At 41.1% G+C, this 26,457-nt stretch overlaps 1 protein-coding gene across 6 annotated transcripts in view; it reads left to right on the plus strand.

Annotated features, from left to right (window-relative positions):
* The window catches only part of GRIA1 (glutamate receptor, ionotropic, AMPA 1), a 329,069-nt gene that overhangs the window by 149,526 nt on the left and 153,086 nt on the right, over positions 1-26,457 (plus strand). For 5 of the 6 annotated variants that reach the window (XM_011981230.1, XM_011981231.1, XM_011981235.1 and 2 more), the window contains exons 3-5: positions 15,246-15,485; positions 18,747-18,931; positions 24,244-24,297. In XM_011981230.1, coding sequence (XP_011836620.1) covers positions 15,246-15,485; positions 18,747-18,931; positions 24,244-24,297 — 479 coding nt within the window. The remainder of the gene's footprint in view (positions 1-15,245; positions 15,486-18,746; positions 18,932-24,243; positions 24,298-26,457) is intronic. The other variant, XM_011981236.1, reaches the window with a different exon arrangement.

Genomic DNA, 26,457 nt, shown 5'->3' on the forward strand with positions numbered 1-26,457 from the left:
AGGATAGTCTCGATCTCCTGACCTCGTGATCCACCCGCCTCGGCCTCCCAAAGTGCTGGGATTACAGGCTTGAGCCACCGTGCCCGGCCTTCTGTTTGTTTTCAAACCTGTTTATATTTCTGTGTTTTTATTATATTTGGACAATTAAAATTATGTGAACTAGTGAAATATGAGTGCAAAAGGAAGTATTTTTTCAAACTAAATACTTTTGAAAGTCTCTTGGATGAATCACTAAAATCATTGTAATACTAGGTATCGGAGAGATGACTCTAAGATTGGGGAAATGCACGGAAAAAATCTGATCTTATATTTGTAAGTGCCTTCAAGTTCCTGATATCAAAATATTGATCAATATATGTGCTTCACAGTGTTTTAAGTTTTTTTTTTTTTTATCTTTTTCAAATAATCTAATCACCATCCACATTGCATCAGTTAAGAGGGCTTCAACTGTAATTAGGACTTGAGTAAAGTTCTGTGAAGGACACGAACTAAATGTTGTGACCGAGAACAGCAGGATGACCTGCTTAAGGTGGTCCTTACAAGATAAGAAGAAGCCGGCCAAGCAAAAGTAGGGGAGACGAGTTTTGGGCAGTGAGAACAGCATCAGGGGAGGCCATGGTATGCTGCAGAAGCAGCAGATGAGGGAAAGGAAAATGATGAGGTTGTTCAGGTCAACAGGGCTTAGACAGTGCAGATTCTCAGAGGACATGCAAAGGAGTTGAGACTTTATTCAAAGCATGATGAGAAAGCATGAGGGGATTGAGGGGATCTGTTTTGACAGGATGTGATTTCCATTTTCACAAGAGCTACCTGGCTGCTAGGGGAAGGATGGATGAGGATGGAAAAAGGGAAAGTGGGCAAGGTGGAGGCAGGGATGAATTAAAGTGACAACGGTCAGTGATAAAGTACAGTAAGTCTGCAGCGACAGGTGAGCAGTGGCAGAGCCCTAGGCCAGGCTGAGAATGGGGATGTAAAGTGGGCATTGTAAATACATTTGTGACATCTTTAGAGGGACCTGCATCCATGTTTTCTTCAGCCAGTCAATCAGCATGACCAAACTTACAGCTAATTTTTGAAAGGCATATGTGATCTGACGGAGGAGAAAATCCTACCAAAAGTCAGGCAGCTGGGTTTTCTTTTTTGAGATTGATAGTTATTGGCTGTGCTACTCAGAGCAAGCAACTTAACCCTTGGAAGCTTATCTGGAAAAGGACAATAATAATATCCCGTGCGGCCCACCTCATATTTGGGCTGTGCAGTTTAAATAAAAGGATGGCTCACATGTATCTAGGACTTTGGTAAGCTTATTCCTTCATTTGATCCTCACAGCAGGTAAGGCAGATAGTATGGTCCTCATGTGACAGGTGAGCAAACCAATACATATTCAATAAACCGTTATTGAACATCTACTATGTCAGGGTCAGGGACAGGCCCTGAAACTTTCAAAATAGATTAGACCCAGCCCTGTCCTACAGAAGTTCACAGTCTGATGAAGAAGACAGATATGAAAATGTGAAATTATAGAATATCAAGATACGTGCTAAGACAGAAAGTATATTGGAACCTTAGAGGAGGAAGTAATGAATTTATTCTGAAAAGATTGGAAAGCTTTCCACTGGGGTCAACATCTGGCTGGGGTCTTGAAGGATGTGTAAAAGTTTTCCAGGTGTGCAGGGGCATTTTTGAGGAGGATATGCAGAAGTATGCAGGCCTAGAAGGAAATGGTTCATATGCAACTATGTGGGTGGGGCCTGAGGTGATTGGCAAACTGTTAAGAATGAGGCTGGAGAGTGAATCAGGGGCAGGGAGGCTCCCGCTCATGGATCCGTCTGTAAGCAAGTTATGCAGAAGCAGGAAAACTGGTACATTTGCTTCATTTTCATTCTTTCCTCAAATGCTTCCCCCAATTGCATAGTATACGTGTTCCTGCGCCTTATACTCCCTTCTTCCTTGCTTACTGTTTCCTCCAGAATTAATTTGAATCCCAGTCTTTTTCCTGGAACTCTTAATTTTAGCAGGGATATACAAAGAGAACACTCCAGGATAGTGAGAAATGCATTTTTTTCTCCAAATGTCTTCCGGAATTCTGTTACTTAGCAGGAGCTATGTCCTGCCACGTTTTGAGAAACTTTGAAAAGTGATTCAAATGTTGGTACAAAGGGAACTAAATACTGGGTGGTGAGGAGCATCTTGGCAGAGAAGGCAGCTGAGCTTTTGCTAAAGTCTCAGTGGTTGAAATTGTCCGGGAGGCCTGAGTTTTGGTCCCTGGGCTGGGCAGCATGTGCTGTTGGTTGTCATGCCTCCATTCCTCCTTCTGTAAAATGATAAATAAGAAAATGTGTAAGTTAGGGAGGTGAAAGAGTGTTAGAGCTAATTAAATCTCACTTATTTTACTTATGAGGAAACAACTCCCAAAGAGGAGAAATGACTAAGGTCATATAAAGAACCTGCAGCTTACTTGGTGATTTACGCATTTATTCCATTCAGCAAACATGTTTCAATGCCTCCCATGTGCCAGGCACTGTGGTAGATGCTAGGACAATAGTGATAAGTAAAATAAACATGATTCTTCCCCTAATCAAGGAGACAAAATTAAACAAATAAACCAAAAGGTAAACAACATAATTAAAGATAGAGATAAAGTATGATGGAAAGAAACAAGGTACTGCAATAGAGAATAAAGAGTAGGCTATATTTTTTAGAGAAGGCCTCTACGAAGAGAGAACATTTTAAGCTGAGATCTGAAGAATGAGAAGGGGTCAGTCACTTAAAGAGGGCTGGAAGAGCTTGCTAGGAGATAACAACTTGTGGAAAAGCCTCAAGGCAAGACAGCTGGGACTGTCCTGAAAGGTAAGAGAAAGACCAGCATGAAGCCCAGGCAGAGGGGGCATGGCCTCGAAGCAGATGTGGTGGGAGAGATAGGCTGGGTCAGAACTCACAGCCTTAGAGTTCAAAGTGCCCTTATTGGCAGACTCTTGATTGATCTCACACCCCTGCAGAAAAGGAAAGGCAAGTACATGTGCATTGCAAGACTCTATTGGCTGAGCATTTGTTTCAAATGTCGTTTTCTCAGCAGGCTTTGCTGAGACCACAGATTACAAAAACAGAAATAAAAATGATTCAGCTTTTCTTCTGCATCTACCATTCAACTTAATTAGTGCTCACAGCTCCAGAAATCAGTTGAGGACGTGGGTCAGGAGTGAATTCAGATATAGATGAAGTGGGACTTAGTTTCTGGTGTTGCCACTTGGTTTTAAAGATGCAGAACTTCTTATGTTCCATAGCTTTATTTTATCCTTCATTTTTTGTACTTTCACTTCCTCAGTGGATAAATCCTAGCTAGAAGATGAATTTTGCTGATTTACGGCACCCTTGGGCTGTACTCTGTAGCTTTCAGTAAAGTTTTGTCTTGATTGACAGATGCTGATGAAGTTCATGGGTATGCATCACAGTGAATGCTTGCTGGTTGGCCTAGGAAAACCTATTTGCATATATGATTTTCATGGGAAAAGAATGGCAAATAAGAAACAAAAGATTTTTTTCTGCCACCCACCCAAGGAACAGAAATTAAGATAGCCAAAGGAAGAGTCTGTGTTCATTTAATGAATGATTTACCTGCTGTTCCTTGCAGTAGTGGTTCATTCATGAACCAGCAGAAGGTGCTTTGTGACTGTGGGGATTGCGGAGACGACTGGGCCAGGAGGGGAAGCTGTAAAGCTAATCTCTCCCACAACCCACTTCTCTTTGGCTAATGGCTTTGCTTTTGTTGGTTCTGCTTTGGCTGGTTCATGTGCTAGTTCACAAAGACTGCACACACACAGAGTTAGGTAGATGTACTCCCTAACAGGGCTCTTTAGTGAATCCCACCTCCTAGCCCCAGATGAGACTGAGTGAACACTCATTCCAGCCTTGGACTGTAGCCTTTACTGTGGCCCCTGAGCCTAACCCAAGAATGAGCCTTGTTGACCCAAGGCTCAGACCCCAAGTCTCAGATCCCTTATTTCAAACAGAGCTCTTCACCCCAGTTCCAGACAGAGCCCCTGGCCCAGCATTCCTGGTGAGTCACCACATGTGGTGAAGTCTTGGCCCCAAAGGGTCCATCCACAATGTTGTGAGTCCCTCGGTACATATCCACTTTTTGAATGAACCTCTGAGAACACCTGCCCTCTCAAGACTGGGGTCTCCTCTGTCATCTCATCAGAGTGGCTTTTAGCCATGGAGCAGTGACATAGCCTCCAAAGCTGGCCAGTGCTAAGAAGAGGAAGCCTAGAACTCAGAATTTCTGTCCTTGTTCCAACATGTTAGTTGCACTCTATCTGTGAGCTTCACAGTCCCGTTGAGTCTTGTACATATATCAGCAAGCAGTGGTCTTCAGTGAAACTGAGATCTCAACCACAACTCTGGTCCTGTCAGGGTTCCTTTCCCTTACTCTTCTTAAGAGCACCCAGAGTCACCATGAAAGAACCACAAGTGGAAAAAGAATACGTAGGCTCGGACCTATGTCCATCCTTGCATGACCCTTGGCTCCTCATCTGTTCATGGGTTTAAAGGTCATCCTTCCTGTCCTGCCTACCTTACTGAGTATTCACAACAGAAAATTAATGTAAGAGATTGAAAAATTGTATAATACATTTTAAGTTATGATTACCTCTCCCAAATTGTCAGCATTTCATCCTTGCTATCTAGCAGCAGAATAGTGTAGGGTAGGAGTTTACAAACTACAGCCCACAGGCCAAACCCAGCCCAATGCCAGATTTTCTAAATAAAGTTTTATTGAAACACAGCCACACTCATTTGTTTACATATTGTCTTTAGCTGCCTTCATGCTATAAAAGTAGCACTGAGTAGTGCAGCAGAGACCATATGGCCCGCAGAACCTAAGATATTTGCTATTTGGCTTTTTGCAGAAAAAGTTTGCCTACACCTGGCATAGAAGAGCAAAGTGAGGACTCTGAAGTTGGAATGCCTGTGTTTGGATTCTGAATCTTCTACTTAATGGCTATATGACTCTGTGCAAGTTAATTAGCCTCAGTTTTCTCTCTATGAAATAAAAATAACCATTGCATCCCCAACCTGTGCTATCAAATTAGCATTAAACGAGTATTCATGTAAGGCACTTAGGTTAGTATTTGGCACATAGTGAGTGCTCAGTGTTGGCTGTTATTATTATCCAAAGAATGAAAGCTCTGGTTTGTGTTGATGGACTCTCAGGGGATGGAGTAGCATGGTTTAGGGCACAGCCCATGGAGTAGGACAGAACATGATTTATATCCCAGTTCTGCCACTCACCAAATGAATGACTCGGAGAAGATTAATTAATCTCCCTGAACTTCAGCTTCCTCATGCATGAAATAGGAAAAAGAAATTAGAGGGTTATTGTGAAGAGTAAGTGATAAAATGCATGTGAAGTGCCAAGAATAGAATTTGGAACATAGTAAACACTCAATAGGTGATATAACTACAATAATAAATAAGAAGAAGAATGGTATTTTTCTAAGTAGTACTAGCTTCTCAGAACAAATGGGTAGTTGGGGGTGACTACTATGCCAATATCATGTGAGGTAGGAGGCTCTACTTATCACTAGCAATGCTCTGGACACCAGGTTTTGCATATTCCAGGCACATGTAAATTAAATACGCTTTAAAATGGAGTTGTTTAGACAGCTGTCTAGGCTTTTTTCTAGGCCAATAGTCCTTCAAGGCCAGGTACCTTTCTGTACTAACAATCCATGACTCTATGACTGCTCTTAGGTGGAGTGATAGATCAAGGTCATACACGTTGAGTCACTCTATGGACCATCCCTGAAAGATCCTCTTCTCATAATAACACATGGGTACACAGTGATGCTAAGGAGTTTGCCATATGGGGTGAAAATGCCCTCATTTTGAATCCATTCAACATCTTCAGGGTTGAGTTCTGTAATGGGATGTAAATCTTCTTGCCTGGGGAGAAATGGCTGAGGAGACTGGGTGTTGTGGGTGGAATACATTAAGGTTGGCGGGGTTTGAGTGCCAGCCCAAGAGCACAGCTCTCATTCTCTGTTGGCCTAAGCTAACAGGGAGTGATCAAGTTCAGGGGACTGAAGCACAGGGGAGTATTACGTATCTTCCAGACCTGTGGAGGCTAGATGGGCAGCCTAATTTAGAAGAATATGAAACAAGTAACAGCATCATGCAATTTTGGTTATTCCCTACCTAGCTCTGTATGAGTTATTGTTCATTATATTAGCAGAAAAAATGAGGATTTAGAGAACCTCTTCCTTCAGGGGAGCTTACATCTCAATTTCAGGTGAAAAGGCATAAATACACAAAAAGTTACTTGATAATATAAAATAAATTAATCAATTCATTCGGTGCAAGACATGCCATGAAAGAAAGATGGGTCAACTTAATATCCCTGTATTAAAATAGGTAAATGACTCACATTCATTCATTTATTCTTATATTCACTCATGTACCAAAAATATTGTGTAGTCATTATGGGGATCCTTCAAAGGGATATGAATAATAATATAAGCTTTATGAGGGCAAAGGCATCATCTGTCTTATTCACCACTCTATTCCACAGTGTCTAGCCCACAGGGGAAAGACAATAAGGACTGAGTTAGACATAGATCCTTATTTAATACTCAGTGTTTAGATGTATGTAGTTCCTAACACATTTGTGGACATTTATGGAGCTCCTAACGTGATTTTGGGCTCTAATTTGTGAAATACTGCAATCAGACATTTAGTAGACATCTGTTGGCTTGATATGCCCAGCATGCATCTAATCTCTGTTCACGGCACCTTAATTTTCTTCTGGCTAGTAACTTGGCTGGTAGCTTAGTAACGCAGATAGTTGTTCTGCTTCCCTTGACCCAGGGGTGGCCCATGCCTAAGCAAGGCTAGTCTTGAACTGTATAAACAGTTATCGCAAATGACTGGAGCAATGGTGAGACTCTAAAGAGACTGTCCATGAATTGTTGACATCTAGATTTCTAGAGCTGCTGCAGTTTCTGTCTTATATGAGGCACTTTTTCAGCTGGGGCTTCCTCATATCCTTTCAACATTCTGTTCTTACAAATTACAGAACTTAAACTAATAAAGCATGGATGTTAGATAAAAATTGATAAGACGCACACATTTCTAGGTACATTTAAAAGATAGGTGGAGACTTTCAGTTTATAGCTAGGATTAGGGAGGCGTAAGGGTCTTTATGAAGGAGATGGCATTTGATCTGAACCTTTAAAGAATGGAAAGGATCTGAAAAGAAAGAAAGAAAGAGGCAGGAGGCCTGTGCAGGCTGGAGCAGGGGCATGAGTGTAGGCCCAGAGCCTACGGCCGAGAAACAACCAAAAAACAGTCACGTCTATGCTGGAGCTCAGTGAACTCACTGAGCATCCCATGTTTGTCGTGCCATGACACTTAAGTCAGATGTTCCTGTTCCCATTTCCTAGGTTATACCACTAAGTCACAACAACCTTCCCCTCCATTGTCTCTATCCATGGACTTGAGCTATGGGATGTTAGAGAGGAAAGGTCTTGTGAGACCAGCTAGGACTGACCCTCTTAGGCCAAAGTGATGTGCTAGGGCTCTCCATGCCACACGTGAAGTGCTGGATACCTTAGAGGAGCTCAGTTTTACTCAGAGAGCTATGTGATCTCTTTCTCCTCACTTTCATCACTACTGCTTTCCTCCTTTCCCCCTATACCGTGTCCACATGAGCCTTCTGTTTCTCAAGCTCTTCAGTCTTGTTCCTGAACCTCATTCAGAGCCTCTGTTCCATTCCCTCTGCCTGAGACTGTTTCTTTAGCCTTTACCCTGGCTAGCTCCTTCTTAGGGTTCATTTCTCAGCTCCAATGCTAGTGACACAGAGAGGTCTCCATGACCATCTGTCTAAAATAGTCCTGCCAGTCACTCTCACATCATCCCGTTTTATTTTCTTTGTAACATTCGCAGCATCCAAAATGGCCTTGTTTATTCATATGTCCTCTCTCTTATTCCCTAGAGCCTAAGCTCCAAGAGAGCAGGGACTTGTCTTTTTATCCAGTGATGTATACTCCCAGCACCAGCTTGCTGCCTAACATCCACTACATGCTCAGCAAACTCTTGTTGGATGGGTGAATGATTAGATAGAAGAAAGATAGCGAGAAGAAACAGAAAATTTCCATCTGTAGGACTACACATCCCCAATGAGTACAAAAGTTCTATTATAGGTACTTCACCAAAACAAAAACAAGTTTGAGAAACACTGATTTAGTTTCAACTCCGTTGTCCAGATAGGGAAAATGCAGCCCAGAGAGGAGAAGGGGCTTGTTCACAGACGTGCTTCTTTGCACTTACTTCTCCACAATCATGTCAGGCACCTGAAGAATTTTACAAGGAAAGCTCCAGTTGGTCAGTCTGCTTGCCCTGGCCCTGTGCCCTTGGCTACATATGTCAGCCCACAAGGTGAGTCTAAATTCCAGAAGCAGTGAACCCAGCCTTGTTCTAATTCTTAGCCTCATATGCGGTACCACATCTCATTGGCTTTCAGTGCCTAGTAATTAAGACCCATGCTTAATAATAAATACACAAATCTGACCTGGGAGGATGGCTCTTCTTCCACATCTCCTTTTGCAGCCATCTTCCAACTGGGCACCAGGGCCTGGATGAAGAGAGTTCTTAGGAGGCTGAGACGAATCCAAAACCAAAGTGAAATGCTATATTGATACATGACGCAACGACTTAACTTCTCCAGACTGGGCAAGGCCCTTGGCAACCTAGTACCCACCCACCTCCAACTCTGTGCCATACCCCAGCCCCAGTCATACTGGTGTTTCTTGAGTTTCTCTGTTGTTCCCTTCTCTCTCATCTAGGTGCTTTGGATAAAGTGGTCCCTCTACCTGGATACAGGAACAAGGTGCTTAACACTGTGCCTGGCCTCTGCTAAGGACTCAGTTAACACTGGCTATAATAGCAGTTATGATTATTTATGCTGTGGCTGATCCCTTTATTACTCTCAAATCACCCTTTATTTTCCTTAATGTAAAACTCACTGAACCTTGCTTAAGCTCTGTGAAGGTAGAAAACATGTCTGTCTTGTGTTACTGTGGTACCCCAATTTTCTGACAATATTAGTTTCTGGTGCCAATAAATATTTCTTGAATTTACTAAACAAATGATAACATTTTATCGAGTAAATGATAGACGCCCTAGATGTGTCACAGAATCCTAAGTAAATGTGATATTGTTTAGAGGGCTTGGGGATGATTTATATCTATTATGGTAATTCTTTGCATGTCAGCATTATATCTAGGATGCGAGAGAGTATAAGAAGGGATGGACAGACACTCTTATTGTCCTCTGAGTGATGGAAATAAAGCACATCATTTGATGTCACAACATTAGAGTCTGATGATCAAGAATGTGATTCCCATCAATAAGGATAGAATTATTCTGGGAGGGGAATGAGTGCCTGAAAGTCCTCCCATTCACACATACTTTTGATCTCCCTCCCCTAAAATGAAGTTGTCCTGTCACCTCATTATCTGCTATTTACAATAAGGCTGCCACATTCCCAGGGACTGGAGCCAGGATCCAAGGGGAAATGTCGGTGTGAGAGGTCTTAAATGAAGTGACAATAAAAAAGGAGTTGCTAATGCCAGGAGTTCCCTCCCTGGGAGAGAGCTGTCAGGGCCAGTGCCCAGGGCTGGGAGATTTATTGATACTAAGTGGATGGTGCCCTAACCAGGAGTGATTATCAAAGAGGTTTGAGTGAGCTGAGAATGGAATTGGACAGCCCGCGCCGTGCAGTGTGTGGGTTTTCCTGCCCTTACTGGTTCCTGCCCTCCTGCCTCCCCAAGAGGGAATTCCTGGCCTCATTTTTTACTCACTCTGATTGTTGGACACGCTCTGCTGCAGAGTTTCTTGGAGGCAGGGCCCTCAGAATCTGACACTCTGGCAGGGTTCCCTGAATGCTCTCTCTATCTCTGCCAGGCCTTTGCTGTTGCTGTTCCCTCTACCCGTATACGATACTCTTTATGCACATGTAACTGTACCAAAACCCCTCTCCTGGATGATTCCTCCTTACCTTTCAGTGTCAAAACTGGCACTTCCTCTTGGAAGCTTTCTTTGAGGTCCCCAAAGGCTGGGGTTAGGTGTCCCTGCCTGCTGAACTCATCCTTAACATAGCGTGTAGACTGAATTGCCATTGCCTACATAGTTGTCAGTCTTTCCCATTGTTAAAGTGAGAGTCCCAAAGTGGTTGGGGATGGGCTGGTTTACCATTGTATCTCCATTGCCTAACATAGTATCTTCACAAGTGCCAGATGCTGGGTGTCGAATGGTGGGTGGATTGATAGATGGACCGAAGAATAGGTGTGTATGTGTATAGACTTCCCAGGGATGAGACAGGAATAAATCAAACATACCACTCAATTTTCTTTGCTTATAGTTCAATAGATTCTAATGTAGTAATGCCTCTTTACCTGGCATCAGGGGAAGGCAGCGTGCTACATGAGAGGATTTTCCAGAAACTGAAGCTGACCCATGTCCCAAGACTATTTCAAACATCCACGACATATCACAGACATTAAGGGCTCAAGCTCTGCAGTCAGACTGGTAAAGGTCATATCTCAGCTTGCCTTGTGCTGGTTCTGGACCTCACTTCTCCAATTTGAAACCCACCTCAAGGAATGAAAGGAGTTAATGCAGGGAAATGTCCTTGGCACAGTGTCTGGCACTTGGCAGGTGTTGAAGTATCAGCTCTCAATTATTACTATCAGAAAGCATTACAGGCCAGGCACAGTGGCTCACACCTGCAATCCCAGCACTTTAAGAGGCTGAGATGGGAGCATCACTTGAGGCCAGCAGTTCAAGACCAGCCTGCGCAACATAATGAGATCCCATCTCTACAGTTTGGAGCTGCAGTGAGCCATGATGGCACCACTGCACTCCAGCCCAGGTGACACAGTTAGACCCTGTTTCAAAAAAAAAAAAAAAAAAAAAAAAAAAGAAGAAAGAAAGAGAACACTAATATCCCAATGCTTTCTAAGCAGTGAACACTACATTTCATCCCAGCAACATGATGGAAGTCTATACATTAACCCAGTATGCACGGAGTTCTGATTCTGAAAAATGCCCCATCTCTTCTCTCCTACTCATCATATCTGACAATGTAGGCTCCATCTCTGGCTCCCTTTCTAGTCTGCCTCCTTTCATCTCTGTACTGGATAACTTATTCACATAGCAGGTTAAAAGTTGTGTCTTAACTCTTAAGACTCCAAATGCATCTATTTAAAAGAAGAAACGAAGGTAAATCTGTTCAGGAAAGTGAGATTTGGGCTGAGACACAACTCCTGCAAAGGAGTGATCTTTGCAAAGAGGTAAGAAAAGCAGGTTGCCGGCAGGAGGGGAACAGTTAGTGCAGGCTTCCAGGATTTTGTTACAAGGGAATCCAAGAACTCAGAGACTTACCTGCTTACTGGATTTGAAAAAGTGCACTGGGGGTTGTTAAAATTTGACTAAATAACTAAAGTGTTGTCGAATCAGTAAACATTTTCCAATCAATTAGACTAGACTCTAGAATGTCAGAGTCTGAAGGGGCATTAAACATTACAGAGATCAAACAATCATTTCACAGATGGGAAAGCTGAGGTCCAGGAGAGCGTGGGATTTACTTAAAGTCATACAAGTACTCTGTAATGATAAAACCAAAAAGAGAATTGTCCAGGTCTTCAGACAGCTAGCCTAGTGCTTTGTCTACAGAACCTTGTTATCTCTTCTGATTGAATATTGGTTGTGACAGATTCAAAGTAGATATAATACCTCACAACTACTAATTATATGTACCAACATTTAACCAATGACTGCATTCTCCCACAGGCCTTGGGCCTATAGGGTCTATCTGTCTCTTTCTCTCTCTCTCTTTCTTTTTCTTCCTCTCTCTCTCTGCTGGTGCTTAGGTTTGGCTGAAGTGTAAAAATGGCCTGACAGTCAGGCACTGAGCAACTCTGGGAGCCAGGGTTAACTCAAGTAAATCCAGGCCAGGCTACCTCCAAGCTATGCTCTTTTAGGGAGTAGTGGGTAAATGCACCCTCTTAGCCTTAGAGGATAAAGCACTCTGTTTAAGGTAAGACATGTTTGCAGAAGGGGAAAACAAGGAGATAATTTGAAGGGGGAAATGTCCCGGCCTCCTGTGTGTCTAAGGATTTGTTGTGTCTGCCTACTCCCATTTCGTCCACCCCCATCTCACCCTTTCCTACTTCACTTCTGAAGTCCTAGCAAGAAACACCATCCATGAGGTCCCCAGAGGCCCAACTAAATGTGTGAAACCAAGTAGATGACGTGAGGGAATAGATCTGGATCATAAGATTTATATCCTGCAGGATAATATTTTATTGCGGCAAGGAGAGAGAAGAGTTCCAAAAAATACTGTAGAGGCATATTATAATATTTTAATGGGGTTTATGTGCTCCCCAAATACACTTCACCCTGGAAGATTGATTGTGCATTTTGGCAAATCTATATTTAACACTGGGAGAATAATACACGATGTATGCTTCCTAGTAGGTAAATCACATTTATAGAAATCTTGATTCTAGTTATTACAATAGACATTTAAAGACAGTGCCTATTGTGGGTTGTGGATAGATAGAGTGTCCTCATTAGGGTGCAGGAGAAAATAGTGTGAGTGGCAGAGGGTTAATGGCTACCTTAGAAGACAACAACCCAGGCAGGGAAGCAAGTGGTTCAGGGTGAACCAACAGTCATCTCTGTTTGAGTTCAGCTCCTCCTCTGCCCCTACTGCAGGTCGTATGCCTCATCAAGCACTCATCATTCTTTTATTCATCAAATATTTATTAAGCATCTACCATGTCCCAGACTCCCTGCTGGCTTTTGGGCACAAACAAGCATGTCCTTATTTTCAGGGAATTCACAATGACCCAAACAGCCACACGTACATACAAATAAACCACGACAATTATTTTAGATAAAATAATTAAAGGATGGGAAATAAGACAGAGTGATGTGATACAGACTGATGAGGGCTTACTATTTAGAAGAGGTAATGAAGCAAGATCTATACAGAGAGGTGAGATTTGGGCTAAGACACAACTGCTACAAAGGAGTGATGTTTGCAAAGAGGTAAGGGAAGAGCATTGCAGGCAGGAGGGGAGCAGCTGGTGCAGAGTCTCCCAAGCAGAATGAGCTTGGAGCCCAGAGGAACAGAGCGAAAGCCAGTGTGGCTACAGCAGGCAGCGAGTAGAAGAGGGGTGTAAGGTAGGTGAGGTCAGAGGAGCAGGCTATTCACGCTCTGTGTGATGGTCAGATGTTGAGGCTTTTCCTGTGTGCAAAGGGAGAACTTTGAGTGGATTTGCACACGGAGGAAGAACAATGTGTTTTGTTTGTTTTGTTTTTGTTGTTTCAATAAGATCTCTCTGGCTTCTGGGTAGAGAATTGATTTTGTCACTGAAAACCAAATGTCATAAAGCTCAAGGCCATGAACACCACCTTCAGATACCAGGAGGTCTATAGAGTGGGTCAAAAGCAGGAATTATGTGAAACCAGAATCTCAGTAACTAGAAGTATGCAAGCAGATGTTAATGATCACCTGCCAGGTTTCCTGCAGATGGTACGCTGGTTTTCAGTGGGAGTAGGACAGATGTGTTACATGGTTCAGCGGCAATCTTTAAGAGATTATGACCTTTAAAGCCCGTTATCTCTAGGGACTAATGGAAAACGGAGACTCGCAGTAGACAATTAGGTACCACTGGTTAATTGCATTCTTTACTGTACATGGCCCAAAAGATTTTCAATAATATTTCTAAAGTATTCACCAAAACAGGTCTGGGAGGCAAATGGATTTGACAAGATCTGGGATAAAAATGGGTAGAATTCCTCACAATCTTTTATGCAGCTAATGTGAAGTATGAAACTCTAAAACAGGGACAAAGTATGCACCACTTCCCAACTGTAGTTGACCAAAGAAGACTTTTATTTTTTAAGGAGCATCTTCTGGGGCTATTATTTCATGAAACCTTCTGGGCAATGGTCGCATAGCGTAATTTGAGATCCCATACACAATGGCAATGTGGGGTTCTAGAAGCAGGTGATATGGTAAAAAAGAGTAAAGGATCTAATAGCATTAACTTTTTTATCTTAAAAGAAAAAAATAATAATACCTAAGTCACAAGGATGTGATGAGGACTAAATAGCCCAATATATGTAAAAGGACCACAGAGCTCTCTAAAATACTGTTCTTACGACAAGGATGAATGACTTTCCTCACCATCCACCTTGGAAGGGCAATTTTTAGGCACTGAAGATGGCCTTGGGGTTGGTCTCACTGGGGCAAAGATTATGAACTCTCATCCTATATCATACAGTAAAACAAAGTTTAGGAGCTGACTGACTTGGAGTTTAATCCCATGACCTTGGTCTTTTTAGCATTATATTTTAACTAGAAGTATAATCAACCGCAAACCAGGATTCTAACTACATTGGGATCCTACAGAATTGATCTTGTGGGTATGTTCTCACAGCTAAGCTATTACTATGACTGATACACTGGCGGGTCTGAAAATCAGCTAGCAAGATGTACAAGCACAAAATGAGCATCAGCAGACAAATGAACACTGAGAGCTAAGGGCCAGACTGGGAAAATCAACACTTGTTTTCTTAAACATGTATCAGCAGCAATAGCTGGATTCTTCCTGTAGCACCTTTTTATGCTTTGCCTTTAACTGATAAACAATGTGAGGGAAAGATCATTAGATTAAGAGTCAAGATATCTGCTCAAGTCGTATGTCCTAGCTGTGCTACCTTGAACATGTTCAGTAAATTTCTGAGCCTTGGTTTCTCCCCTTTAAAACAATGACTCAGTCATCCCTTTCTAACCTCAACAGGGTCATTGTAGAGACCAAGTAAGGTAATAGATGAAAGTGTCTTATATATATGGCTACTATAATTAATAACCATGACAACTTCTGGCTTGTAATAGATACCTAATAAAATCGGATTTACACAGATGAAGGATGTGTTGAACAGGTGAATGTGTGAGTGGGATGGTTAGATGGGTAGGATGGATGGACAGTTGGATAGACTGGTGTGTCAAAAAGACTGATGGATGGATTGGTTTGTTGGATGGGTAGATGAATAGATGATGGTTGGGTGGATAGTTGATGGGTTGGATGGATGAACTAGTGGATGGCTTCATTTTGGAGTCATCTGACCACTTTTGCAGTCTTCTATTCATTAATCCTTCTCTTCTCTTCTTCTAGTCTGTTCCCAGTTCTCCAAAGGAGTCTATGCCATCTTTGGGTTTTATGAACGTAGGACTGTCAACATGCTGACCTCCTTCTGTGGGGCCCTCCACGTCTGCTTCATTACGCCGAGCTTTCCTGTTGATACATCCAATCAGTTTGTCCTTCAGCTGCGCCCTGAACTGCAGGATGCCCTCATCAGCATCATCGACCATTACAAGTGGCAGAAATTTGTCTACATTTATGATGCTGACCGGGGTAAGCCAAGGGTTAGGGGAGGGAGACTTTTGAGGGATGGAGAGAAAATTACCAGCAGAAAGGAGAATGACGCCTCACTGCTTCCCTGAAAAATGTGGAAACATTATCCAAAATGCTTTATTTCTGAGAAATCTGACTGATTTATCAGTAGCTAACCTCTAATTCATTTTGGAAATGCATTTATCAGTAGTAACCTCTAATTCATTTTGGAAACGCATTCTGAGAATAATTCTCTTAATGCACCAAGTCGCCCTACAGCTCACCAAGCTTTCATGGCTCCTGAGTCCGAACTCAATGCCAAAGGATTTCAGACTTTGGATCTCAGACTTTGGAGTCAGACAGATTTGAATCTGAAACCTAGGTTCTGTCTTCTCCAGTTGTTTGACTTTGGACGAACTCTCTCTGCCTCAATTTCAGCATTTGTATAATGGGGATAAAATTCTCTATACCTTCATTTTCTCATGTCTATAATGAAGACAAAAACAGTCTCTACCTTATAAAGGTTTTGTGAAACTGAATGAGATGACTACAAAGTGTTCAGTGCCTGCAACATAGTAAAAACTCAAAATTCTTTCTGGTATTAGATGTTATCATCATCATCATCATCATCATCATCATCATCTTCATCCTCATCATAATCTTCATCCTTCTCTGGGCTTTCTAGTTCTTCCTCCATTGAATTTAACATCACATTTTCCAAATGTTTTCTATACTTTTTCCTCTCTATGTCTTTACTCATGTTATTCCAGTTTTCTGGAATGCACTTCCCTTCTCCAATCCACATCTGTAAATCCTTCTCCTCTTTTGCAGGCTGTTCAAATACCACTTTTCCTATTCCCCAGTTCTCTGGATGGGAGCGCTCTCTCCAGCTCCCGTAATGTTTGTCTTGTACTGTCTTACCTTCCCACTGTATACTAAATAGTCTTGTAATAATTTAGTCACTACTGGTGTAAACAAATAAATGGGTCATGCAAGGCCTGAAAGGTGAGACAGGAGTACAGTACTGATGTGGTTGCCTGCAGGGAGTCTTAGAAGACTTTTGAGTTGGAGAGCAGTTTGTGAAAGTGATTTTTCAGGCAGTTAGGCAGGCATTGTTCAGATGGGAAGGAGCCAACAGAAGAAGAAACCAGAAACACCCTATTTTCTTTGATTTTCCCTTCACTGTCCCCACTTTGATGACTTCCCCTCTCAGACTGCAACTACTTCAGGGGTCACTTGGAGGTCTATTTCAGGACAGCTTTGCAGCATAATGAAACTAGAGGCCTGGAAGTAATAAAGTTGGAAAAATGTACCTTTGCTTGTGTGAGATCATCTCTGGGGCCAGCAGAAGCACCCACACTCTCAAAAGAGCTCCACCTACCTCAGAACTCAGAGCTCAGAGCTCTGCCATTTATTAGCTGTGTGACCTTGGACTAATGACTAAATCTCTCTGAGCCTCAATTTCCACACTGTAAAATAGGGATAATAATAGTATCTACCTTGAAAGATTAAGTGAATTAAAACCAGTAGAACAGTGCCAGACACACAGTAAATTTTCAGTAAATGTTAATCTCAAACACACCAACCAACTTGTACTGAAAAGGAAACAAACATAGGAAGGCATAGCAGAACGAATCTACAGATGATTCTTGAGGCCAGGTACTATATTGGTCACCGTAGAAGAGGTTAGCAGTGTTACTGAACGTCAGAAATGACATACATACAAAAAATTAATCCATGTAAAATCAAAATAATATCTGTGAATAATTAATAATGACACTCCCCCCCAAGAAGTTCATGTTGTGATCACAGGAAACTGAGAATATGTCTATGTTACACGGCAAAGGAAAATTAAGGCTACAGATGGGATTGAGGTTGCTAAACTATTGACCTTCAATAGGGTGATTATCCTGCATTATGTTGGAGGGACACAATGTAATCACAAGGCCCTTAAATGTGGAAGTCGGAGTCAGAAGAGTCAGTGTCAGAGTGGTGGAATGTGAGAAAGACTCGACCACCATTACTGTCCTTGAAGATGGAAGGGGCCATATGCCAAGAAATGCAGGTAGCCTCTAGAAGTTGGAAAGACAAGAGAGTGGATTCTCCCCTAGAACCTTCAGACACCAACACAGCCCTGCTGACACCTTGATTTTAGCCTAGGACACCTATCTCAAGTATCTTACCTCAAGAACTGTAAGATAGCACATTTGTGTTGTTTTAAGCCACTGAGTGTGTGGTAACTTGTTACAGCAGCAATAGGAAACCAATACACCATCTAATTCTCCAAGAAGAAACAAAGCAGCATTCAGTAATGGCCTCTCTATTAATTTACCTGTAAATCAAAAGAGAGTAGTTTAATTCAGGACACATTTTAGTTAGTTAGTTAGTTAGTTAGTTAGGTAGGTAGGTAGGTAGTTATTGAGACAGAGTTTCACTTTTGTCACCCAGGCTGGAGTGCAATGGCACGACGTGGGCTCACTACAACCTCTACCTCCCAGATTCGAGGAATTCTCCTGCCTCAGCCTACCAAGTAGCTGGTATTACAGGCACCCACCACCATGCCAGGCTAATTTTTGTAATTTTATTTAGTAGAGACGGGGTTTCACCATGTTTGCCAGACTGGTCTCAAACTCCTGACCTCAGGTGATCCACCCACCTTGGCCTCCCAAAGTGCTGGGATTACAGGCGTGAGCCACTGGTCCCAGCTCCCCAGGATACATATTAAACACCTACTGTGTGAGAGACAAAGTATTAGGTATTAAAGATACTATATTGAACTTTCACAAATTTGATCAGCAGTTATTAGGTGACCACTTAGATGCTAGGTTGGCACATTTAATAAGCAGTTACTGAGTGCCCAATAAAACTAACTGCTAATATTTATAAAACCCTTGCAGGTATCAGACTCTGGTATGTGTCAAACATTCTCACTTAATCCTCATAATGACACTATGAGGTGGTCATTATTTACACCACACTTTACCTTTAAAGAAACTAAAGTTTGAAGAGGCTAATGAGCCTGCACAAGGTCATTTAGCCATATGTTGGATTTGAGCCTTAGATTGTGTTTTTTAATCACTAGTTCTACCATCTACTATGTTCAGAAACACAGTGCCTGACCTCACAGAGTTCAGACTTTTGCAGCCAGAGAAAACCAGAACTGATTTTGGCAGAAGATTGGATTTGGGGGTAGCCAGGGGAGGTAGGTGCCTGATGGGAGTGGGTGGTGCCCACAAATCCTGATTGTGTGTCATTTCTCTATCCTAATCATCCAAACTTCAGGCTTATCCGTCCTGCAGAAAGTCCTGGACACAGCTGCCGAGAAGAACTGGCAGGTGACAGCAGTCAACATTTTGACAACCACAGAGGAGGGATACCGGATGCTGTTTCAGGACCTGGAGAAGAAAAAGGAGCGACTGGTGGTGGTGGACTGTGAATCAGAACGCCTCAATGCTATCTTGGGCCAGGTAGTGAAAGCAGCAAGGGCTCAGGGTGGGTGCGGGAGGTGATTCAGGAATAGCCAGATACACTTTTGCCTTTAAAGAGGCTTCTTGACTAGGTGAGACAAGATGACTTCCATCTCATTTTCCATAATTCACAAAATTTAATTCTGAAATACTACAAACAATGGGAGCCTTGACATAGGGCTTCAAATGGTTCTCAGACCTGTTAACTCCAATGTATCCCTCTTTTGTGAAAAAAAGAAGAAGAAGAAGAAGACAAAAAATGCTGGGTGCAGTGGCTCAGGCCTGTAATCTCAGCACTTTGGGAGGCTGAGGCAGGCAGATCACCTGAGGTCAGGAGTTCAAGACCAGCCTAGCCAACATGGTGGAACCCTATCTCTACTAAAAAAAAAAAAAAATTAGCCGGGCGTGGTGGCATGTACCTATAATCCCAGCTATTCAGGAGGGTGAGGCAGTGAGGCAGGAGAATCTCTTGAACCTGGGAGGTGGAGGTTGCAGTGAGCCAAGATTGTGCCACTGCACTCCAGCCTAGGCAACAGAGCAAGACTCTGTCTCAAAAAATAAAAATAAAAAATAATGATAAATTACATTTCATTTTAGAGTTTATGAAATGTTATCATATTAGGAACACAGCTTATAGAGACAAATTTCTGGGTTCGACTCTGGACTCTGTCACTCATGATCCAGGGTTTGGCATCTCATTCCTTTCACCCACTTACCTGTTTTAAGAGGCTAATGAAGCTGCAGCCACCTTTCTTTCTATTGTTTCCTTGAACATGCCCTTCACTTTGAGAAATCAATTCATGGTACATTCTTCTATAAACAGACATTGTAACCTCAACAGTCTTGAGCTAGATCTCTCTAAACTGTGCTTCCCCAGTCTCAGAACAAAAGCATGTGCCCACCACAGAATTAGCAGGATTTTTTTGTAGATTCTTTATCTTTTTAAACTACATTTATGTATTCAGATTCAGAGCTAGCAAGGTAGCAGATGTTGCAATAACTTTTGAACAATGTCATACAATAAAATTGATAGTTTTAGGTACTTGACAACATGACAAAGTTTGTTAATGGCCTTCAAGACCCCTGGGGCCCTCACAGAGAATCTCGGTACTAGGACAGCTATCACTCAGAGGCCTCAGCAATAGAACAGGGAGAGAGTTTGAATGTTATGGATTCTTTAAGGCACTAACTCTTCTACTTTGTAAAGTATGAATTTGGCCTTCCCTCTTGGAAAGAGAAACCCATCAAAAATTGTTGCCATTGAGATGGAAGTTCTCTGGGCCAGAGTCAGGGATTTGAATTCCAGTTTTCAATTCAGACAGGATAAGATAATAGTGAAGAGAAGAGATAAAACCAGACTGGCTAGGGTTCAAATCCCAGCTCTAGTATTTACTGGCTTTGTGACCTTGACCAGGTTTTTAGTCTTTCTACATCTCAAGTTATTGATCTGCAAAATGGGCATCATCCTCATAATAGCCACCTTTAGAGGGCTCTTGTGAGAATTGTAAGAATCAATTCATGTGAAGCACTTAGAACAGACTCTCCACCACAGTAAGTGATGCATGCAAGCATTTGCCTATTTTTGCTATTCCTAGTGCCTACTAGGACCAGCTTCTTGAGTCACTTCCTTCCTTGGGCATAAGTGAATCCATCTGTAAAACATGAATGAAGGCCTCTGTTCTATAAAACTGGTAAAAAGACAAGATAACAGAGTCGACGGAAAAAGTGCTGAATGATAATGACATATTAATAGACGGATGACCTATTGTATATTGTTCTATGGTACAGACAATAGCCATTGCTACTATTTTTTGAGTGTGTATGGTATACCAGATACTAGGCCAAGCCCTTTCCATGCATAATCCTATTTCATTCTCACATCAACTATGTAAAACAGCTTTTATCAATTCCCCTATTTTATAGATGAAGAAAAGAGAGATTATACTTGCCCAAGATCTCACAGCTAGCTTATAATAAAAGCAGGAAGTCAAACCTTTCTTGGTCTGGCCACAGAGCCCAACTTCTTAAACATGCAACTTTTCTGCTTCTGCTATCTACAATTAATTCCTCTGTCAAAGGGTAAACTTGCATTTTGTAAAGAAGTGGCCTGTTTGTATGGGTATTTTAGATTGTAGCTTATTAACATTTTTTAAAATTATTTCATTCATCTATTTTGAAAAGTAAGACCAAAGAGTTGAAAGGATTTTACAGATCACTTGATTCATTGCTTATGCTCACATTTTATAGACAGAATGACTGACGGTCAGATTGATTAAGTTATTTGCCTTAGGCTCAGACAACTAATGAATGACAGTAACGAGCCTACAACTTACATCTCTGACTTACAATCTCACACTTAGCATCATCCTGGACTATCTCACATTCAGTAACTGGGAACATACCTGGGATACAGTTACGTTAAGTAACTGCATGCAGTCTAACATGAAATTTTTCACCTAATCTGAGGGGAAAAAAAAAAAAAAAACAGTGACTCAAAATTCCAAATAGGGAATTAATTGCCTGTGTCTGTCTCCAGCCTCCCAACTAAAATCTAAGCTCGGCGATGCCAGGGATTTTTGTTTTATTTTCTTCCCTGCTGAGTCCACAATGCCTTGGATAGTGCTTGGCACCAAATAAAGTATTCAATACATTCTTTTTAGTGAATTAAAAGAATAAGGAATCAATGAAGCCTCTATGAAAGTTCTTAAATGTAAGATAAATCTGGATTTCTATAGGTAGCCATTGGCTGGATAAGAGCCTTTAAGATGGATGAAAGGGCGTGTTAGGAGGCCCAGAGGGCATGTGAGGGCTAGGTTTCATAGTGCCGTTTTGCAGGCTGAGTGATGGATGCTGAGAGTCCACTGGAGAGGATGGCAGAAAGATAAACACATAATCAAGAATATCCTCGGAAACCATTAGAAAGAGTTTAGGGTTTATTCTGTAAACAGTGGGGAGTCAGTGAAGGTTTATGAGCAAAGAACAGGGTTATTAGACTATAACACTTTATCAATATATGATGCCAAAGCATATAATACAGTCATTAAGCACAATATGAGTTAGAAGTGAGAGTAGACCAGGACCTGTTGAGGCCATCCATCACATCCCCCTATGTTATTGTCTTCATGGTGCTTGTACCTGCTGAAATCTTGTTCATTATCTATTTATATGTTGACCATCTGGCACCCTACTAAAATGTCAACTCCAACTCAGTGAGGGCACGGAGACCTTGCCTCACTTGCTCAATGCTCTTTCCCCAGCACATAGCATAGTGCTTGGCATATAATTTATGTTCAATAAATATTTGTTGAATGGATTAATTCATTAATCATAGAGGGTTTTACAGAGGCGTTGAGATTGGAGCTCAGCCATTAAGGATACGAACAATCAGAGAGAATGGGAGAGGCCATTCAGACACAAGTATTGTGAATGAAGGCAATGCATTGGGAATGTGCTTTGAAGTAATGGGGGTCAGTGAGGTGATGGACCCCTTGTGAAATTGCTTCTTACATTTACAACACCTTTCTCAGTTTGTTACCCTGTATGTATTTATCTGTTCATGTATTTATTATGGATCTCCTCTCAGTAAAGTGTAATCTCCAAGAGGGCAAGCACTATGCTTCTTTCACCTTTCCACTGTGTTGCCAACAGTGCTTCACCCATAGCAAGCACTTAATACATATTTGTGAAAGGAAGTTATTAGAGGAGGGAAGGTCAATGTGTAGGTTGGGGAGTAGATAGATGGGAAGGTTGATATCAGGTTGGATCACATGAAATTGCCAGTTTTTATAAGTCAAAAAAGTCATCAGTTATCAGCTGTTTCCTATGTTTCAATTTGTACTTTCATCTTGTGGGGATGATATTTCTCCATTGCCTGAATGTGGTTGGTTTTAAAATATCATGTATTTGCTGTTTTGTGTTTCTTAGAAGCTGAATAGGTTTTTGATAAAGGTATCTCATTGTGGAAAAGGCAGCAAACCATTTGACAAGAAGATGAAAGAATGAAGTAATGAAGAATTATGAATAAAACTATCATCCCAACAATATTTGAGCTCCTTGGTCTGGAATTTCACAATCTAACCACTGTTTCAAAGAATTCATTGTGTGTGCTTGCATTTAATTATTCCCCACATAAAAAAAATGTGAGTCACTATGCACATACATCCAGTTAAGTAGATGTCTGAATGTGGATTTTAATAACCTTGAAAATTTATTCAGTTAGAGAAGCCCAAGTGCTTATCATTTGTTATATGTCTCCTTGCAACAGTACAGGGGGAGAGACACCAAGAAGAGTACACTAACCCCAATTTGATGATTAAAAAAAAATAGGGAATTAGATTAAGTTAATTTGCAGGTTGAGCTAGATCTAAAACCAAGGTCTGTAGTCTTAACCATTCATTATTAGGTGTGTTTCCTGCCCAAGCAAACTTCTGGACAGTTCTTTCCACAAATATTTTTTCTACCTGTGATAATTAGGGATAGTCTGCATTTTGGGATAAAAGGGTATTCATGGGCACTAGTTCTTAATGATTAACCATTATCAAACATCAAATGGAAAAGTTCACAGGAGTCAGGTCCCTGTCCTGATGCTGCCACCAGGCTACTATCGGATCTGGGCAAACCACTTTCCCTCTTTGGATCTTGACTTCCTATCTGTACAGTGAGAGGTTGGACCAGATGATCCTAACCTTCCCTTCCAGCTTCTAACTTGGGCAATCCATTAATGTCTGAGTACCCAACTGATTCGGGGAGGAAGGCACAAAATTCAGAAAAAGAAAGAAGAGCATCTACATATGGTTCATGCAAGGAATTGAAGGTGAAGTCATCCACCTACCCATCTGACTGTTCATCCACCATCCACCTATTAACTCATCTGTCCTTCCAATCAGCAAATATCATCATGACAGATTTCATGCAACATAAGATTCCCACCTAAAGAAGAATCTTCACATACAAAGAAGGTTTATGAAAGAAAGAATGCAGTGAGCGTTTCAGATGGGTCCTTGGGGTTACAGTAACAGCACTCTACCCTTGGAATCAGACAAAACTGATTTCAAATTCTGCTATCTGCCACTCAAGAGCTGTAAGATTACAACTTACAGAGTTTATATAATAGACACTCCATGCCTATTCCTTATTTGTAAAACAAGGATGTTAACAATGCCACCATCCTTGGAGTGGTTGGGATATTGTATTTCGAGTGCTTAGGATAGGGCACATTGTAAGTACTCAATATCAGTTGCCATTATTACTGTTGCTGTTGTGGCTTTAATTGTTAGTACGATTAATGAGTCTCCACCTATTATGTTTTGTAGATTATAAAGCTGGAGAAGAACGGCATCGGCTACCACTACATCCTTGCAAATCTGGTGAGTAGAGCACTGCAGGCTCTCAACTCAAGGCTTCTCCAGGTTTGGGGACCTACCTTGCCTCTTGCTGATGTGAACTGAGTAGGTGGAAGGGGCAATTCAGGGCTGTAATGAGTCTTGGCAATAATAAATTTTTATCTTCTCCACATCCCACTCATCAAACCACAACACACTGTTCATGAACCTCTAACCTTCCTCAGAAGAGAGCATACTGGTGGGCAAGGCTTTATCATCTTCACAATTCCAGCTTTAATTGGCTCTGCCCCTTGGCAATAGGGACAAAATCACCACATCTTTGAATTAATACAAGATGTCTTGATCCTACTGTTTTGGGCCCTCTATTTTGACCCCAGTGATAGTTTTACTGCTTATAAATAAATTTGCATCATAATTACACTAGTATTGACAAAATTTTAACCAGAAACAACTTCCCAGCATGAACAATATTATGTCCACTTAGTTTATATTCACTTTTCTACATGGCATAGATAAGTCTGTTTAAAATATATATATATATATATTTGTTTTAACGTACTACAGATCATTGTATCAAGTGCTACTGTTTTTTATATTACAAAGAAAACAACTCATCAAATCATTTTTTGTATATATTAAATTTTACCTACTAGCATGTACCATTATGAGTTTTCTTTTGTAACCACTATTTCTGTGAAGTCTATTTTTTCTGGGTCATGTTTTACACCTCTACTTTTTTATCATGAAGTTTAATTCTTCTAGCTTTTCTGTCCAAAGCCAAATGTAATTTCATTTGGTGTTTAACCCCATTTTTAAAGGCTTTATTGAGATATATTTTATAAAGCACACAATTCATCCATTTAAAGTGTACAATTAAAAGGTTTTCAATATATTCACAAAGTTATGAAACCATCACCACAATCTTATTTTAAAATTCTTCATCACCCCTAGGAGAAATCCCTTACCTCTCAGCAATGACTCCTTATTATCCCCCAAGCTCCTCCAGCCCTAGGCAACCATTAATTTACTTTCTATCCCTATGTATTTGCCTATTTGGAGCATGTCATATATGTGAAATCATACAATAAGTGGTTATTTGTAATTGGCTTCTTTCACTTAGCATAACATTTTTAAGGTTCACCCATGTTGCAGCATGTATCAGTACTTGATTCCTTTTTATTGTCAAACAATATTTCATTATGTGCATATACCACATTTTCTTTATCCATTCTTCAGTTCATGCACATTTGGGTTGTTTTCACTTTTGGGCTATAATGAATAATGCTGCTATAAAACATCAGTGCACCAGTTTTTCACTTTAATATATACCTAGGCATAGAATTACTGGGTGATATGACAATTCTGTGTTTAACATTTTGAGGAACTCCAAAATTATTTTCCAAAGTGGCCGCATCACCCATCAAATTTTAATCAGTAACAAATTTTTCCATGTGACAGTTTGAATGATGGCAAGTTTCTCTTAATGATAACTATTTCTACAGTTTATTATCCTAGTCTGTCTTTGCAATTTTCCATGTTTCCATTAAGAAGTGGTTTCTAACTTTTTATCTATAACAAATTTTCAGGTTTTAACTTATTTAACTGAACATATAACTGGCTTCAGTTTTAACCATGTTGTTTTGTGTTGATTATCTCTATAAGCAATATTATTTGAACAAAAATTAATATTTGCTACTCATTTCTGGAGTAAAGGCCATTAGTAGAAATAAGGCACAGGGTGCATGAATCTAAAAATGTGACTAAAGCATCCTGCCTAATCCATAAATTCTGTCCCTCTTTCTGACCTGGCATCCAGCCTTAGATAGATCCCCACCTTACTCTTCTTTCCCCTTCTTCAACTAACTTGTATTGGCAATATTTCAGAGTCAGGACGTGAAATAAGAAGGGCTTAGGGTGGTAGGTTAATTTAGGCCCAGCTGTGAATGGCTAAATGTATTACTTTTCTCAGAGGTATTTGCATTTTAAATGAGGGTGGCTCTCCAGACACTTTTGGGGAACCGAGAATCTCACCCTCCAAAGACCATTTGCAAAGATGGAACTTTTGACTTTGGAGTGAGGAAAGCCCATGACATCCCTTGACTCCCAGATCCTCAGTGCTAGAGTGGACTCAGGAAGTCATCTCCACTTAAACCTCACTTGTTTCTAGGGAAACAACCAGCAAAG

This window comes from Mandrillus leucophaeus, unplaced genomic scaffold, assembly GCF_000951045.1.
Source record: "Mandrillus leucophaeus isolate KB7577 unplaced genomic scaffold, Mleu.le_1.0 Scaffold222, whole genome shotgun sequence".
NCBI classification, from domain to species: Eukaryota; Metazoa; Chordata; class Mammalia; order Primates; family Cercopithecidae; genus Mandrillus; species Mandrillus leucophaeus.